The sequence below is a fragment of the Aphelocoma coerulescens genome, chromosome 18, assembly GCF_041296385.1.
Source record: "Aphelocoma coerulescens isolate FSJ_1873_10779 chromosome 18, UR_Acoe_1.0, whole genome shotgun sequence".
In the NCBI taxonomy this organism is placed as follows: domain Eukaryota; kingdom Metazoa; phylum Chordata; class Aves; order Passeriformes; family Corvidae; genus Aphelocoma; species Aphelocoma coerulescens.
In genome coordinates, this window is record NC_091031.1 from 7,399,833 (window position 1) to 7,416,030 (window position 16,198).

The 16,198-nt window shown below is 59.6% G+C and overlaps 1 protein-coding gene across 5 annotated transcripts in view; it reads right to left on the reverse strand.

Annotated features, from left to right (window-relative positions):
- Positions 1–15,302, reverse strand: part of CASKIN2 (CASK interacting protein 2) — a 33,814-nt gene extending 18,512 nt beyond the window's left edge. For 4 of the 5 annotated variants that reach the window (XM_069032738.1, XM_069032740.1, XM_069032739.1 and 1 more), the window contains exons 1-2: positions 15,034–15,302; positions 12,195–12,899 (exon numbers count right to left, since the gene is read on the reverse strand). In XM_069032738.1, the coding sequence (XP_068888839.1) occupies positions 12,195–12,288 (94 nt within the window). In that variant the 5' untranslated portion in view covers positions 12,289–12,899; positions 15,034–15,302. Of the gene's footprint in view, positions 1–12,194; positions 12,900–14,248; positions 14,753–15,033 lie in introns of those variants that run through there. The other variant, XM_069032737.1, reaches the window with a different exon arrangement.
- Between the last annotated feature and the right edge of the window lie 896 nt (positions 15,303–16,198).

Genomic DNA, 16,198 nt, shown 5'->3' on the forward strand with positions numbered 1-16,198 from the left:
TCTCTGCTGATGGCATGTTGGAGTCTCCTCTGGCAGCTTGGCCTCCTTCCTCATCTCCTTTAAGCAATCCTGTCCTGCAACATGTTTGGATACGATGGTGGATGATGATGAAGGCAGGTGATGGCAAAGGCAGAGGAGTTTGAGAGGTCCAAGGACCTGCCTTCCACCCTGGGCTGGCCTGGAGGCCCACCACCGGCAAAGAGGGATAGGGCAACAGGACCATGGAGTCAACTGGGAGCCTTTTTCCTTCTTTGGATAAGGCTGGGAGTCATTTTTCCAGGGGAAATCAAACATTTAAGGTTTTTTAAGAGGCTGGCAGCAGGTGAGACATCAGGCAGCATCCCCACAGCACAGACATTGATCACTCACCCCCAGCCCAGCCACTCCAGGACCCCCATCCAAACCCCCAACTCCCCTCTGCTGCTTCCCCTCACAAGCAAAGCAGGAAAAAACAGGCAGTTTGTTCAAAGGGAAGGCTCCCAGAACAATGAAAGGAAAAGCAGGATCGGAAACCCCGTCTCCATCCACACAGCTGGGAAGAAGGTGCAGCTCTCAGCTCTCGACCCCAAGGTTTGATGGCCACAGGGGACGGAGGGGACAAACGCCAAGAGGGGAAAGGAGCATCACAGGAGTTCTTTGGGGATGGATTCACCCCTTGCAAAAGCCAAACTCGTGCTCCTGCTCCGAGTTTCAGGTCCCCAGAAGGATTTCAGCTGGGGTGGGATGAACGGTGCTTGCTCCCCTTCTCCACAATAATTTGTGGGTTTGTAGTGGCTGCCTACCCCAAAATGATGCAGCCCAGCCCAGCTCCCCTGGCTGGGAGGAGTGGTAACACCCCTTCCCCACAGAGCAGAAATTGCATCCCCCAGCCCCATCCAGGATGGAAACAGCTGGGAAAGGCTTCGGGTGGGGGAAGCCAGCCGGCTCCTTCGGAGATACAAGGGCTCCTTTCCCAGCTGGCCAGGGAAACGCGTTACCGGGAGGTGAAGTCACCATCCCTGCTGGGACCTGGCTATTCCACTCTCCAGGATATGAACTCAGAGGAGCTGTATTTGCCCAGGGAAGAGGTGGAGCCTTTTCCATTTCCCCCATCCTTCCGAAAGGACAGGACGCCTCCCGAGTGGGAAGAGATGGGCCGATAGCAGTGGGGGCCAGCGGCCAAGTGTGAGCACTGCCTGAACCTGCACTGGGCACTCCGTGGGGCCAAGGGCCATCCCTGGGCTGTGGGACACGGGGAGCAGCAGAGCATGGGCTCCAGCATTAACAATGCACCTTAGCTCAAGTCCAACTGGTTCCCTGGAAGCCAAGGAAGGACTATCCCAGATACCCTGGCAAAGGGGCTGCACCTACAGACACTCTCAGTGTTGTCATTAATGCCATGCCCAGCAAATGATGCATTAAAATAATCTGTGGTGGATGTGCTACACATTGACGAGGCCAGAAATAACACAAAAAGGACTTAGAGAGATTAGGAGAACAAACCCAGGCAGATTCAACCTGGGAAAAATGCAGATTGCAGCATCTGGGGAGAAATAATCCAACCGGCAGCAGGTCAATGGGAGGAAGAAAGAGGGGAAGCAGGATGTGGGGGGACGGTGAGAGGAGCAGTGTGAGCGTGGGCATGGAGGGAGCTGCTGGTCAGGAAAACAACCTCAGCAACCCTGCATGGGGGGATGCTGCTTCCCAGGGTGCCAACTCCCACCATGTATTCTGTTGCTTCCTGGGGTACCATCTTCCATCACATACTCAGGGCTGTGAACACGAGAAAGGCTCACAGGGGACATGAGAGGTGAGCGACAGGAGTCAGCAGCGAAGGGGCTGGCCTCGCATAGGAAGATTAGGGCAGGTCAGTAAGTCTGGATTAGCTGAGCAACAGTTAATTAGGGAGGGCGGACAGGGACGCAGCAACCCAGCAACCCACCTACACCTGGAGGGGTTTGACGCTCCAGAGCAGCACGTACCTATTTATTTTATGGTTCTAACAATGAGCCCCAGATGAAAATTAGAGCAGCCAACAGCAGCCAGCAAAACCCTGTGGGCTCAAGGGAGAGAAACAAGGATCCAGTTCCTACATTGTAGCTTGGACATTGCAGCAACCATGCAGCTTCCAGAGGAAGCAGGGCAAGGCTGAGGCTGGAGGACTGGGTTGCCACAGCACTGTGTCCCCATCAGTGCCAGCCCCGCGCCCGCACACGGCAGCTTGGCACCCAGGAGCTGCTCCAGCCGGTGGAGCCAGTACTCAAAGCACAGGGTGATGCAGAGGCTGGAAATCCTGTCACATCCTCCTCCTTTGGCCCCAGGGAAGCTGCCGTGCACCTGGAGCAGGCGCTGCCAGGGCGAACGGAGCGGCTGTCCCCACCCTGGCTGCGCTAATCTGGGCAAGGCACACACAGGATGGGAGGGGAGGCAGCGGGAGGTGAAGCTGTTCGCTCGAGGTCACCCAGAAGGTCGATGGTTCAAGTGCCGCCACTCCTTCCCGAGGCCGCGACACAGCTGGGAACTGAATTTTACTCAGAACTCCCCCCTCTCGCCAGCAGCCTGTGGGCAATCAGCCGTCGGCAGCCTGGGACTAACCTCAGATGGCTGCTGGCGGCCAGAGTTCGGAGTCACACGGTTAAAAATACCTTGCGGATGCCTTTCCTCAACTCTGACCCCGCAAGCCGGTGCTGCCGCCAGCCCCACTTGGGGACGTGCCGGTGGGGTCCCCCGGGACGGTCACAGCCTGCACTGTGCAGGGACGTGGCAGCTGCTGCCTGGGGACTGGGTTTTCCTCTCTAAGAACCAAGGATTTCCACTTCTGGGGGGCTGCTGACTATATTCTCCATTGCTGAACTGAAACAAGAGGCTGAGTGCTTCCTAAAGCTGCCTTCCAGCAAGTGATGCCTGGGCTGTCCGGCTCCCTCTGAACTGCAGCCTGGATCTCAGCAGCTTCAGCAAAACATCTTCCCTCCAGGGACAGAGCCAAAATGTGGCCTCTGGTTCCTGCCAGTCTCAAGGGATGCTGGATGGGTGACTGCTCCTGCAGATTCCATGGTGCTGGAGCCATTTCTGGCATCTGCACTGGGAAAGAGAGTAAGGATCTCACCCAGCAGTGGCTGCTCAGCTCCCAAGCCATGATGGGCGGGAGGGATCCCTCTCCAAGTCCCTTCTCCAGTGATGGTGAGGGTGCAGAGGGCACCTTGTTGTTCCCATTCCCTGTGCAAAGGTCACCTACCAAAATACCTGGGAACCGACTGGCTACTCCATGCTGTTGCAAGTGGGAATGGGAGAGGAATGGGTCCATCCCCAGCAGGCACGGGCCAAACTCTCTCTAGCCTGGGACAAGCAGCCTGAGAGAGATGATGCTGCTGCCACTCTCTCCTTTCCCTCCCAAGGCAGGGAAGGCAGCATGGTGTTGTCCATGCCCAGAGTGAGCACTTTTTCCCAGGTAGATCAGACCTTCCAACTGCCCATCTGGGTTTCTGGCTGGCTGGACAATGCCAAAGTGGGAGAAGCCATCGCCAAAATCTTGCCGAGCATCTGCCCCGTACCTTAGCTGGATCGGGCTATTTTCATGCAGCTGTGGCAGTGAGGGATTTGCCTGGGGTCTACAATAGGATTCCATATGCAGTGGACAGGAGAGGGACACGACAGCTACATGACCAGGATGTCCTGCACCACCCTGCATGTCCCCACATAGAAGCAGCAAACACTTAGCAGCCGGTGACAGTCTGTGTCCTGGGAGAGGCATCACCCCTTCCCTATGCTGGAAGCAGGAACCCACCCCAGGATCCCACAGCCACCTTGCCATCCCTTCAGGGCCCTTGGTGACTGCTGAGTTATTCTGGGCACTGTGTTCCTGACCCCCTCCCCTCGTCCCAGCTGCTCCGGGGCCAGCAGGGAGGGCAGCGGGTTCCTCCCATTGCCCAGCCCGGACACCAGAGTCAGGCAGCAGCTGCTTGGGGACCAGCTGGGGACAAAGGCGACATGGAGCAGCCCCATCCCCCCACGTACCTTGGAAGGGACAAGGGCTGACTTACAGCAAGGTCAAAGGCATCACAATACAACTCCAATAGAAAAGGAGGAGCTGGATCTGAGGACCCCCAGTTCATGGGCTGAGCTCTGGTCAGTAGCTCCCCACACAGGGATCAGGGAGGGGTTTGGGGGCAGCACATCAACACCTTCCACCCCCCAAAGAACAGGCCTACCTCATCACCAGAAGTAAACAGAGGCAGAGGCAACATCCTTGGCTCCTTGTCAAGCCAAGGTCATGCCCAGCTTCCCGCAGGGACGCCGCTGCCGGCGGGGACCCCTCTGCCAGGTCAGCCCCGTCCATCCCAGCCCTGCCTGGGAGCTCCCCACACCCCGTCCTGACGGAGCAGTGGTGGGACACAAGCCAAGGCCTGCCCGCTCCCTGGACCCCTGCCGGGAACCCGATCTGTTTACGCCTTCCCAGCGCGGCGGGTGCGTGTCGGGAACGGCCCCGGCAAGCCCGACTTGGCTGCGCAGGCAGAACGTGGGAGCGAGCCCTGAAACCCCCACCTGCTGCCCCGCAGCATCCTGAGGGGGGTGCGGGGAGAAAGTGGGGGGAGCACAGGGGAAAATGGGACCCTCCTGCCTCCATCAGCTCCTTTTTGTAGGAAAAGGCACCACTTCTTGCTCTGTGCCAGCCCTCCTGCGGCATCCCATGCCCCCCACCCTGGCCATGAGATCATGGCAGGTTGCTCCATCCCCAGGCCTGGCAGGGAACGGCTTTCTGAGCTGTGGCAATCCTTCTGGGAAAGCACCTGGAGAGCCAACCGGCCCTGGAAGGTGCATGTCCCTCCCTGGAAAATGAGGTACCGTTTTTGCAAGCACATGGCCACCAGCAACACGTGTGGGTGCAGGGGGCTGGCGGCCACATGCTGGTCTCTGTTCCAGGGTCTGGGTTGTCCCCCACTGAGGCTGAGAAGAGGCACCCACCTCCACTGCTCCTGGGAGGAGATGTTCATCCAGGACCACTCATCTGGTGTGAATTCAGTCCCACAGAGCCACAGGCATTAGGAGCAGGCTGCAGTGGGACAGAGTAGAGCCATGACTTTGGGGACTCGGAGCTGGACACCTGCACATCCACACCAGGTTTGGGGTGAAAGGAACAGAGAAGCAGCTCCAGGAAATCCATGTGCTGCTAAATATAACCAGTGGGACAGATGCTCCAAGACAGAATTTCCTGCACCTCAACACTGTTGAGGAGGAAACTGAGGGCTCTCCCAGTGCTTAAGTAGCTCCTGAGGTTTGGAAACACAGAGCAGGCTCAGAGGCAGCACCTCAGTCTGGGCAGGAACCTCCTTCCCTCTAAGGAGGAGCGTCTCCCTTCTTTTTAAGCCAGCAGGATTAGCAGGTACTGGTTCAGGGAAGCCAAAAGGGCTCATGAAGCCCTTCCCATCTGTGTCAGCCCCACAAAACCAAACCAGAGCTGTTTCAGATCGACCAGAGCAGCCTGGCCTGCAGCCCAAAGCAATTCCTGGGCCATGGCCATGCTGAACCCCATGCTGCTGGCCAGACTCACTGTGTCCCTGTGTCCCCCCTGCAGGCAATGATTAGCCACCAGGGAGGACTCTGGCCACTTTTGGAGGCCACTGAGGCAAGTGGTTCTCACGTGGCCTTGCCATGGTGGGAACACATCCTGGGTTCCTGAGGGGCTGCACAGGCTGCAAGTTGGGTGTCCTGCCCAGGGAGACAGGACACCCATGGAAGGGGAAGATCCATGGGGCTCCCAATGCCCAGTCTCCATACCGCTGTTTGCAGCCAGTTCACCTCCAGCTGGAAACCCCCCTTCAGGCTTATCCACACCTGTCGTGGCAAAGAAACAAGCAGTGCTCGAGGGGGAGAGCGAGGCAGGCAGCCCCTGGGATCGATGCTCCACGGGGGCAAGAGGCACCAGCAGAGTGGGTGGCAGAGCCTGAGCGACTCTCGCTGCAGGGGGCACCTCGGTGACAGGCACCTGACGCCCTTGCCATGCTCACCAACTCCCTTCCAAGCAGACACGGCCTTACACAACCAGCCGTGCCCAGCACTACAAAGTCGCAGGAGTTTTCACCGCTCCCGGCACAGCTGCCCACCTCGGGTGGCCGAGCCGGACCCAGCTCCCAGGATGGCACCGGGGGAGGCCGGGGCAGGGGTCTGGGCACGGCAGCAGCGCCGGGGGCCACGTGCTCCCTGCGCAGCCTTGGCTGGGGCCCGCGGGGAGCGGCGCTGGCAGGGCTTGGCGGAAGCGCAGCCGGACGTGTTGCACCAGGCCTGGGATGCTGCGGGAGCCGCATACCTGCCTCGCGCAGGTTCTCCCTGCTCCCTTATCGCGCCATCGCAGCCCTGCTCGCTTGCAGCTCCGGCCTTTCTCCCCGGGGTTGCAAACGGCTCGGGGTGGTGCGCACCGACCCCGGGCAGCATCCCGCAGGAGCGAGGGATGGGCCAGAGTATCCAGCCCTTCCCTGGGAGGGGAGAGATCATCCCGACAGAGCCATTTCCAAGCAGTTTGGGCATCTCCAGACAGGTCTGTGACTCACCAGGACACCTCGGCAAGGCTTGGGTGATATTACAGCCCCAAGGTTCAAACAGATCTCTCCCTCTCCATCCCAGGCGTGATTTTTTAGGGAAGCCAGGATAGGATTTTGGGGGAGCCAGAATGCTCACAGCTCCTCCCCACCCTCTTGCTTGCTAGAGCAACCAGGAAAACAAAAAAGGTGGTTTATTGTTATTTAGTTTCTTGCCCCTTTCATACTCCTTTGCCGGAGCTTTTCGCCAGCGGCGGGCCCCGGGTCTGGCAAGGATCCAGGACAGCCGAGGCGCTTTTAAAAACAAAGCAGGGCGCGTGCATGCACACACACACGCACGGCATCCAACCCCACTTTTAACTCTTGCCGGAGCGATGCTGGTGGAATCATCCATTTCCAGCAGGAAACCATCTTACACGCAGTCCATTGCCACTGGGATCCAACAATTCACCTCCCACCTTCCCAGAAAAACCTTCTGGCAGCACTGGGATCCTGACAGAGAGGTGGCAGAAGTGATGCTGGTTGTTGTCGTGGTCCACCAGCTCCCTCCTGGAACCAGCTGAGCCAGAGGATGGAATGCCTGTGCTGGCAGTGTCCTTGCCACATCCCCTTCACTCCGGCCCTGGGGAGCACCGTCCTGGTTATGCCGCCTGTGTGCTGCTGGCAGCCAGGCACACGGTGTCCCAGGGCTCGGGGCTGCCCTCCCTGTCTGCCCTTAAGCTGTCGTCATCTGAATTGTTCCGTGTTTCTGGGTCAGACAGCCAAAATGGCCTCTGCAGCCCTTGGGAAGGGGCAGCTGAGGCCCCTGGTCTGGGCTGAGTCACCAGGAAATGCCCAAGGGATGGAAATTCCCCTCCTGTCCCAAACCTCAGCCTCCTGCCTGTGACATTGGGGATGGCTGCCAGTGCGGCTCCATCCATGGCCCTGAGGGACCTCCACACTTCCAGGAGATCCCAGATTCCCTGGAATAGCCAGACAGCACTGGGGTATCTCCAAAGAATGGCAGCATGGCCTGGAGCAGGCTCAAAAGTTCCCACACTCATCCTCTTCCCCAGAATTAGCCTGGTTTTCCCCCCAGTCTTTTACAGAGACAAGAAAAGTCAGCTACAATGGCCCAGGCTGACAGCAGGGACCACAGGCTGCCCTGCCAATGGGTGTCCAAAGGCTGAGGACAGAAATACAGACCTGGAACAGGGGGAGATGTGGAGCTGTGAACACAGGGAAAGGGGGTGCAGAGGGGCAGGGGCTGGGCCTGCTGAGCCAGCACAGGCTCCTCCATCTCCCCATGTGATGTTGCTTGCTCGTGCCTTATCTCCTGCACTCGGCACAGCGACGCTTTCCCTGACTCCGGGCGCTCTGGTGGCAGCCGAGCTCCTTTCCAAACACAACACTCGTTGGAGCCCAGCTTGGAAAACCAACTGTCCCTTCACTCCTTCCGCTGCCCGTGCGGGTCTTTTCCTTCCCAGCAACAGAGGTGGGAATGCCAGGATGTGGATGGGAAAACCCACCCAGCAAACACCAGGCTACCAGAGGAGACCCCCCTTCCAGGGAGGTCGGGAGCCACAGAAGGAGGAAGAAAGGATGGACCCCTCCTTGCCATGGAGCTGCAGCCCCACCACCATCCAGCCCCGTGGCTGCCGCACTCTCCGGAGCCTTTGAAGCCTCTTTTCTCCCGCTCCCACCACCCACCCACCGCAGGCTGGTTCAGGAGCAGGTCTGGGCACGCTGTGGGGTGGTGGGGTCCCCGGCACGGGGCCGCCGCCAGCCCGGCTCCCCGAGCACGGCGCCTCGCCCCGCTGCTGGCTCAGTCCCAGAGGAAGAGGGAGTTTTGCCCGTTTCGGCAGAGTTTCTCGGCGTCTCTCCGCAGGCGTGCCCACAGCCTTTCCAAGCCGGAGCGTGGCTGCGGAGCCGGTCCAGCCCGTCAGACCTACAGCGTGCGGGGAGAGGAGAGGAGGACACCGCCAAGGACGCTTTGGGAACTCATCCTCGAAACTTGGGCTTCAAGTGACAGGGCCAGGTCCAGCCTCCTGCACTGCCTGGGGCAGGACTGGAGCAGGGAAGGTGCCCAGGCACCCCTGCACCACTGCCAGCAGGGAAAGCCATCGTGTGTAACAGAGCCTGACGCGATAAGGATCCTGCCCAAGGCCAGTCTTGGCTCTGCCCTGCAGCCAGACCAAGGAGTACCCAAGGGTTTGGGACAAGCCTCCCTCAGTAGCAGCAGCGAAGAGGACGATGGTCCTCCTCAGTAAGGGAGGTGACACACTGGGCTTGCTGCGTGGCACAAAGGCACATCCAACATCATTACAAAATAATCCCCATATTGCAAAAAGGAGTAAATTCTCCCCCAAACAACTACAAACCTGCTGCTGCTAGGAGAAGCAGAAATCCCAGCAGAACATGAAAGGAGGACGGGTGTTTCTTCAGAGGACAGGGACACAGAGTGTCAGTGGCAAAGGTTAACAAATCACAGGAGAGATATTAAACCTCATGCTTTGAGGCTTAAGCTGATACAGCTACTAGGGATTAGGAGGAAATTCAAGGGGGAGGGAAGGAGTGAGTTATCCCACACCTGCCTGCTACAGTCTCACGGCACACGGAGAAGCATCGTCCCTCTCCTGCCAAACTGGACGGTGGCAGCAGCATCCGAGGGCTGGCACAGCTCCTGGGAAAACCTTAACGTGCTTTGTGCTGCCAGGACGCAGCAGTGAGAGGCTCCAACACAGGCATGGAGATAAAGCCAAGACCCCTCTGCAAGCTTTGCTAGCATTTAACAGCTTGCTAGGTCATGGCCCAGACACAGCCACATCCCAGGAGCCCACCCCAGTCCTTAATACGTCTAAGGTCTGGAAAACAGCAACATAGCTGGTGAAATGGGGCAAGTGGCTGACCGAACCTCCTCAAGGCAGCAGCTGAACCCCAGCAGGGCTTCGCTCCCCGTCCTTGAGAGTTTCACACCAGTTTGTGCAGCTGCTGCCCTTTCTTTGCACTTCGCACACGTTTAAACAAAAACCTTCACCACTCCCTCGAGGAAGGTAAACAGTGAGTCCAGCTCCCATCGCCTTCCACGGCTCCTCCAGCCCCCAGCTATCACAGGGGCACCCCCTCTCTCAGCATCACCCTGGCATCCCCCCATCCCTGCCCCTTGATCCTGCATCCAGGCATGGGGACACCCAAACTTTGCCGAGCACTGTTCAGCTCCAGAAGCTGCTGCCCCTTCGCAGGATGAGATCCCCTGGCCGGAGGGGCTCTGCCTCTCGCCTCCCCCGGGAGCCCCAGCCCCTCGGTGCTGGCCCTGGCCGGGCCAACTGGTGCATTGTTGGCGAGGGCAGCAGCCCAGGGACGTGATTGATCGCGGGGGAGAGAGGCCAAAGCCGTGACGGGTCGTTTAACAATTTCAATTAAACTCTGCAGCGCTCCCGACGCAGAGGGGAGGGGAGAGGGAGAAGGAAAATAAAAAGCGGGACGTTTCCATTGCCAGGGAACCTCAGCAAAGCACGGCTGGCCCGGCAGGAGCAGCCTGGCTCTCCCAGACCAGAACCCCCTCCCTGGCTGCAGGAGTGACCGGGGCGTCGCGCCGACGTCCCCTTCCCGCAGGCAGGACAGGCTGCCCTCACCTGCCCTTTCCCTCCTGCCCCCAAAAATCTTGTCCCTGCCCACCCCACCTTGGAATGAGAGGTGCTGTGACCCATTTGTGCGGCGGCGCTTGCGCGGGGAGGAGGCTGCGCACGGAGAATATTAAACAACGTGTCCCTGAAGTTCCCGCTGCCGGGACTGGCGCTTGGATTTTGCTTACGTGCGGTGACTTTTTTAGGCACAGGAAGCCCCAGAGGGCTGATCACAGTGATCGAGCTCCCAATCCACTGAGACAGCAGAAGGACTCTTAGAGGGATTTTAAAAAAAATACAGAATAAAAAATAAAAAAAATAAAAATCAGCATCTCAGCCTGTCATATGGAAAAGATGCTTTAATAAGCAGCAAAGGCAGCAAATGCTTGGCTCGCATGGCATCGGTGAGAGGAGGGAGAGTGAACCATAAGGGATGGGGAGCAGTGGTGCCCTCCATGCCAGGGATGAGCTTCCAGGACTAGGCAAGCTCTCACAGCAGGTCAAGCACAGGAGCTCCCCTGAGGGCTTGCAGCAGTGGCCTTGGAGGCGTCAGGTTTTTCTGCCCCCTCCTTTTACAGGAATAAAATGAAAATAAGCCGAGGGAGCTGCTGACGCCGCTGCAGCGGGGGAGTTAAACACACACGTTCACGTGGGTGCCCCATGGCTGCAGGGCGGGGAAGACTCCAGAGAGAAAACAGATTGGATTGAACTGGGAGAGAGTTACTGGAGGGTACGGGAGAAAACAAGTGTGACTTCACCCTTCTGGGTGTGCAGGAGGAGGAGAGCCATGGGCACCCCAGCCTGCGCACACTGCCCGGCCATGGGACACCAGCTCGGGAGACAGGGCTGCGTCAGCCAGCAGGACACTCATGTCCTGACGTTATTCATTGCCTTGGGGGTGTCCTTCAACCCGCCCACACGGGCAGACTGCTCCTGTTCAAGCTCAGGGACCCTGTACGGGCACAGTCCCGGAGCAGCAGAGGCAATGGCACCCAGTACCTTCATCCAGGGAAGGGGCACCAGATGCCCCCAGTCTGGGGAAGGAGGTGCCTCCCAGCCCTTCTGAAAGCCCAGCAGTTGGGATTTGCAAAGTTCTGGCCCCAGTCAAAGCTTTCCAGTAGATGACCCAGGGGAGCTGATCCCCTCCTCACGTTTATATTCCTCAGCCTAACTCAGGCTTCTCCGTGCCAACCTCTCTCCTCTGAGCTGCTCCTAAGAAGCCTTAAAGCTTCTCCCGCCTGAGTTTCCCCTCTCCCTCCTCCGGACAGCTTATTCTCCTTCAGCTTTCCCACACACACCCACGAGACCCCCCACGATGAGCAGCCTTGGCAGGGGGATCCACACTGCCACAGCCCGGGCAGCCAGGGTGCACCTTCCCCCAGCCAGACACGGCACCAAGAGCCCTTTTATTTACTTTTCCCAGTTTCCTTCTCTTGGTCTGTCAGGAGAAATGACCAGGAGCTCAGCTCTATACAAGGGCTTCGTGGCACTGGCCACGATCTCCTCCACCTTTCCACCCTCCCCATCTCCTCCAGACGCCGTGCAGCATCTGCAGTGCCCTTGGGGACCCCCCCGAGCCCTCTGTTCACTCCAAGTTTTGCTTGCTGCTGACCTTTCGGAGAGCACATGCAAGAAAACAGCCCTGCTGAAGGGTTAAACATTACCAGACTGAAATTCAAGGCTTGACGATTGGTTCCAGTCGACTGGCTGGGATGATAATTTTTCACAAGATAAATACAGCCAGGAGTGAGCAGCAACCGCTAAAGACCCTTTGTAGCAGCGTCCCCCCCAAAGGGGTTCACTTCCCCCGCCATGGCTGCTTCCCTTCACCCATCCCTGCTCAGTGGCCCACACTCCAGGGCCCCTGGCCCCGAGCCCAAGGGGAACCCCAGCTCAGCTGTAGGATTGCTTACAGCCCAGTCATTCATCCGCACAGGCTGTGTTTGCACTCCCGCCTCTGGCCGCGGCATAACTCATGTGCTGGGGGTCAGAGCCAGCACTGAGACTCACACCCCAGGACTGGCAGGAGTGTCCAGCCAGGGGGAGGGAGCCCACGGTTCTGTGCCCAGGTACTCACTGCTCTTGGACGCCTTGATCTTGGCCACCAGTTTCTGCACGCCGGGTACGTCCCCGTTCTTCACGGCCTGGATCAGCTCCTGCTCGCGCCCCATCGCACGCAGGTGGGAGCAGTGGCAACGTAGAAACCCTCCGATCCCAGAGGTTTATAAAGCCATGGGAATAAGCCCCTAATTCCTCAAAAAACTTTGATGAGAGATGAAATCCAGCAAGAAAGCTGCTTTACAATCCCACAGGGCATAAAAGCCAGAAGGAAGAAGTCTTTCTGTTAAGGGCAGAAGTCCCTTTCTGTGTCGGGAGGAGCAAGACCCAGATGGGGTTTGGTTGGAGAACATGCAATCGGTTGAAACAAAAATCACTTCAGTGCTCGGGGACAGGCTCCCGGCAGCACCAGGGCTCTGTGAAACAAAGCCAGGCAGCTCGGGGCAGGGTGTCCGGCGCTGGCAGCATTGGGATGCCCTCAGCCTCTCACAGCACTCCTGGAGCCAGAGGTGTCGTGCTTTGCTCCCCTCAGCAGGCTCTGCTGCGTTGACGAGTCCCTAATTCTTCCCAAAGGGATTATGGGCTCGTTGCCATCTGGAAGTTATAGATCCTCCCTCTCTGGTGCTCATTAGCCCCTTCGTTTCGGCATTCCTCTCGGTGACGGCACTGCAGGCACGCTGGGGAGCCCCGTGCCTGGCTGAGCCCCGGCGCGGCAGCCCGGGACCTGCAGAGGGAAGAGCAGAGTCAGCCCCCAAAGGCCATTTACCTCCCGGTTCCGTCGCGACAGCTTTTGTATCCGTGCCGAAGAACGAATACTTTGACTATATTTAGTCCTGGAGGGACTTGGCTCATCCTTATGTTAAACGGAGAGGGAAGAACCTGTGGAGGAAACCTCCCGAGGGTGCTGCCCCCGGAGTGGGACAGGGGCACAGCTCCTTCCCTGTCCCACCCCGCCGGGGCCACACACACCATGTCCTCCCTAAAGGCAGCACACAGGGCCCGGGGCACACAACGTCTCCCTCTCTCCTTTCCCGGTGGCAGCACACAAGGGATGGAGCTGGGAAGGTTTAGCCAAAGCCCTCTGCAGCCCCCGGGAGCAGGTCAGCCTGCCTTGCACTCTTCTCCTCCTGTGAAAGGATAAACCCTCACCCTCCAAACCTCCGTGAAGCTCAATGGCCTGGGACCCAAGACACTCCTTCACCAGCTGAGGAGCTCTCTCTGGCCCCAGTGAGGAGCTGGGTGTAATTCAGCAGGACGACCGTACTCAGAACAAGATCAACGCCATATCCTGGCCAGCCAGGGTACCCTGGAGAGGGCACGGGGTCCTGGAGCAGTTCACATGTCCCAGCCTGTGCTCCCACACTGTGCTCGGGCTGCCCAAACTGTGTGGCAAGGAAATCCCTTCTGGTTCAGGGCCATGCATCTGGGCAGGCTGCTCCGACGCCGGGGAGGAGTGTGCGTGCAGGAGAGCAGGGAGCACACACCGTGCCAGCTGCAAGGCCATTGCCAGATCACCCCTCCACTTCCCCTGTGCCCATCCAGGATAGATCAGAACCAGCTCTGGTTCCCCCAGCCATGGCTCAGCGGAGTCTGGAGCGCTCACCCTCCAGAGTTTATATAACAGCGAGTGTCGCTTCCTCCGAGCAATCGAGGTCACTGTTTGGAGGATGGAAATCACAGAGGAGAGACGGCAACAGCGACAGGTCCTGCTGGGATGGGGGAAAAACCAGGAGAATCCCATGGCATAGCATGGCTCAGTTGGGAGCTGCAGCTGCCCATAAACAGGGACCCCTCATGGGTTCCCCATGTTCCAGCACTCCCCAGGGTGCAGCAGTACAGGGCAGACGAAAAGATGATCCTCAGGTACTGGCTCAGCTTCTGGGACAAGGGGTGTGTGATTCCCACACCAGGCTGGGGGGTTCTCCCTCCACTCACAGCTCATTCAGCTGATGAACCCCCTCGGCACTGAAGCTGGTGCCTGTCGGGGTCAGCTCTCACCTCCCCTCGTCCTGGGGCACCTGCACAAGCTTATCTACCTTACAACAAAGTTTCAGCCACTTAACTCAGACTAACCTCTTGCTGCAAACAAATCCCCTCCCAAAACCTCCTGAGTTGCACCGTCTTCAGAACTATTTCGTTTAACCCCGTGCGCTGCATCCGACTCTGCGCTGCTCCTCAAGACCGCTCACAAGAAGCGAACGCGAGGCGGTGAGGCAACTTTATGTTTGAAAAGTCTGCCCGGCCTCACTTGGAAAACGGCCCCGGTGCTGCTGCCTCGGCTCCCGAAACACGCGGGGCTCAGCGGGCAACTCGGAGGGATCGAGAGCTCCGAATGCCGACCTGCCCCTCCTCAGCCTTTCCAAAGAGAAGCAGCGAAGGTAAAATTCGAGAAACGCACAAAGCTGGAAATGCAACAGCAAAACATCCCTCCCACACGAGCAGAGCCGAGCCTCCAGCCCAGGAATCCACCTGGAGAAACAAAGTATCCCAAACATTCCCGCAGCCAACGGCAGCGCCGGGGAAAAAACAGGCGGGAGGGGAGGGGGAAAAACCCCCCGAACAAACCCAAACCAGTTACGTAAGTGGCGGAGGAAAGATGCGAACGAGCTGAAGGCACCCAGCCGGGTCCCGAGAGGCGGCGGGGGCAGCTCGATGCCCCCGGGAGGCTCCAGCCCCGCTGCGGGCGCGGCCGGGCGGGCAGCGAGGGGGGCCCCGGCCGCGCCTCCGCCTCCCCCCGCCCCGAGACCCCCGGGCGGGGCGGCTCCGTCCTCCGGGCGGGCTCGGGGGGGATTTCTGCTCCCATCGAGGAGAGTCACTCCGCGGCTCCTGGGGCGAGTTGCTCCGCCGGCCCCACTCACCTGGCGGCGCTCCCAGCCCGCCGCACCGGGGCGAACCGAACCGCGCCGGGGCGAACCGACGGCACCGGACCGGACCCGGCCGCGCCGTGCGGAGCCGCTCCGGACCGCAGCGCACCGAGCAGTGCCGAGCCCGGCCCGGCCGCAACTTCCCGAGCCGCGCGGGGCGGGAGCGGGGCCGGTACCGGAGCGGAGCCGCGGGTCCCGGCTCGCAGGCGGCGCGGCGCTCAGCAAAGTCCTGCTCGGGCCGGCCCCGTCCCGGCAGGAAATCCCTCCCCGGCCCGGCCTGATTGGAAAAGCCCGGCGGGTTGTGCGGCGGGGCCGGGCCGGGGCGGCTGTCACTCACCGTGATGCGGCGTCGAGCGGGGCAGGGGCCGGGCCGCCCATCCCGCCGCACCGGCACCGCTCCGCCCCCGGCCGGGCTGCCCCGGGCTCCCGGGCATCGGCTCGCTTTGAACGGGGACCGGCTGGACGCACAGCGCGGCCCGGGACCGGCGCCGGGGGGCGGGACCGGCGGGGTCCGGGACCGAGCTGGTGGGAGGTTCCCCATTCTCGATCCAGGACCGAGCCAGTGGTTCGGGACCGGCTCCGTTGGGAATCCTTCATCCTCCTCAATCCAGCGCCGAGCCGGTGGTCTGGGACTGGCACGGTAAGGGACCGACCTCATGCTTGATCCGGGATCGGTCCGGTGCTACAGGACCGGCCCCGGACGGAGATCCCCCATCATCGATTTAGGAGCAACGCGGTGGTCTGGGAACCAGCCCTCCCCCACCTTCAGCCCCAGCCCTCCCTCGTCAGCCCTTTGCCCCCTCCACCCCCAGCCCCCTTGGCAGAGGGGCTGCGTAAAGCCGCTGGTGGCACCCATGGGACTAAAATCCACCGATCCCCAGCTGTCCAAGACCCAAATTAATCCTGCTCTCACAAAGCCCACCAAAAATCACCCATTTCTGCCAATCTTCAGCAGAAACAGCAGAGGCAAGTGCTCCCTCGAGCACAGTTCTTTTAAAACAAGAGATTGCCTAATAAAGCTGGACAGTTTTTGTTGCATGATACCACTGGATTATCATCAACTAATCAGATTAAAAACACACGGAGGCTTTGGTTTTATTCACTAAATGGCCAGCCTGCAGCTCCCTGGGGGAGTTGCAAAGATCCCACACCTCTTCAA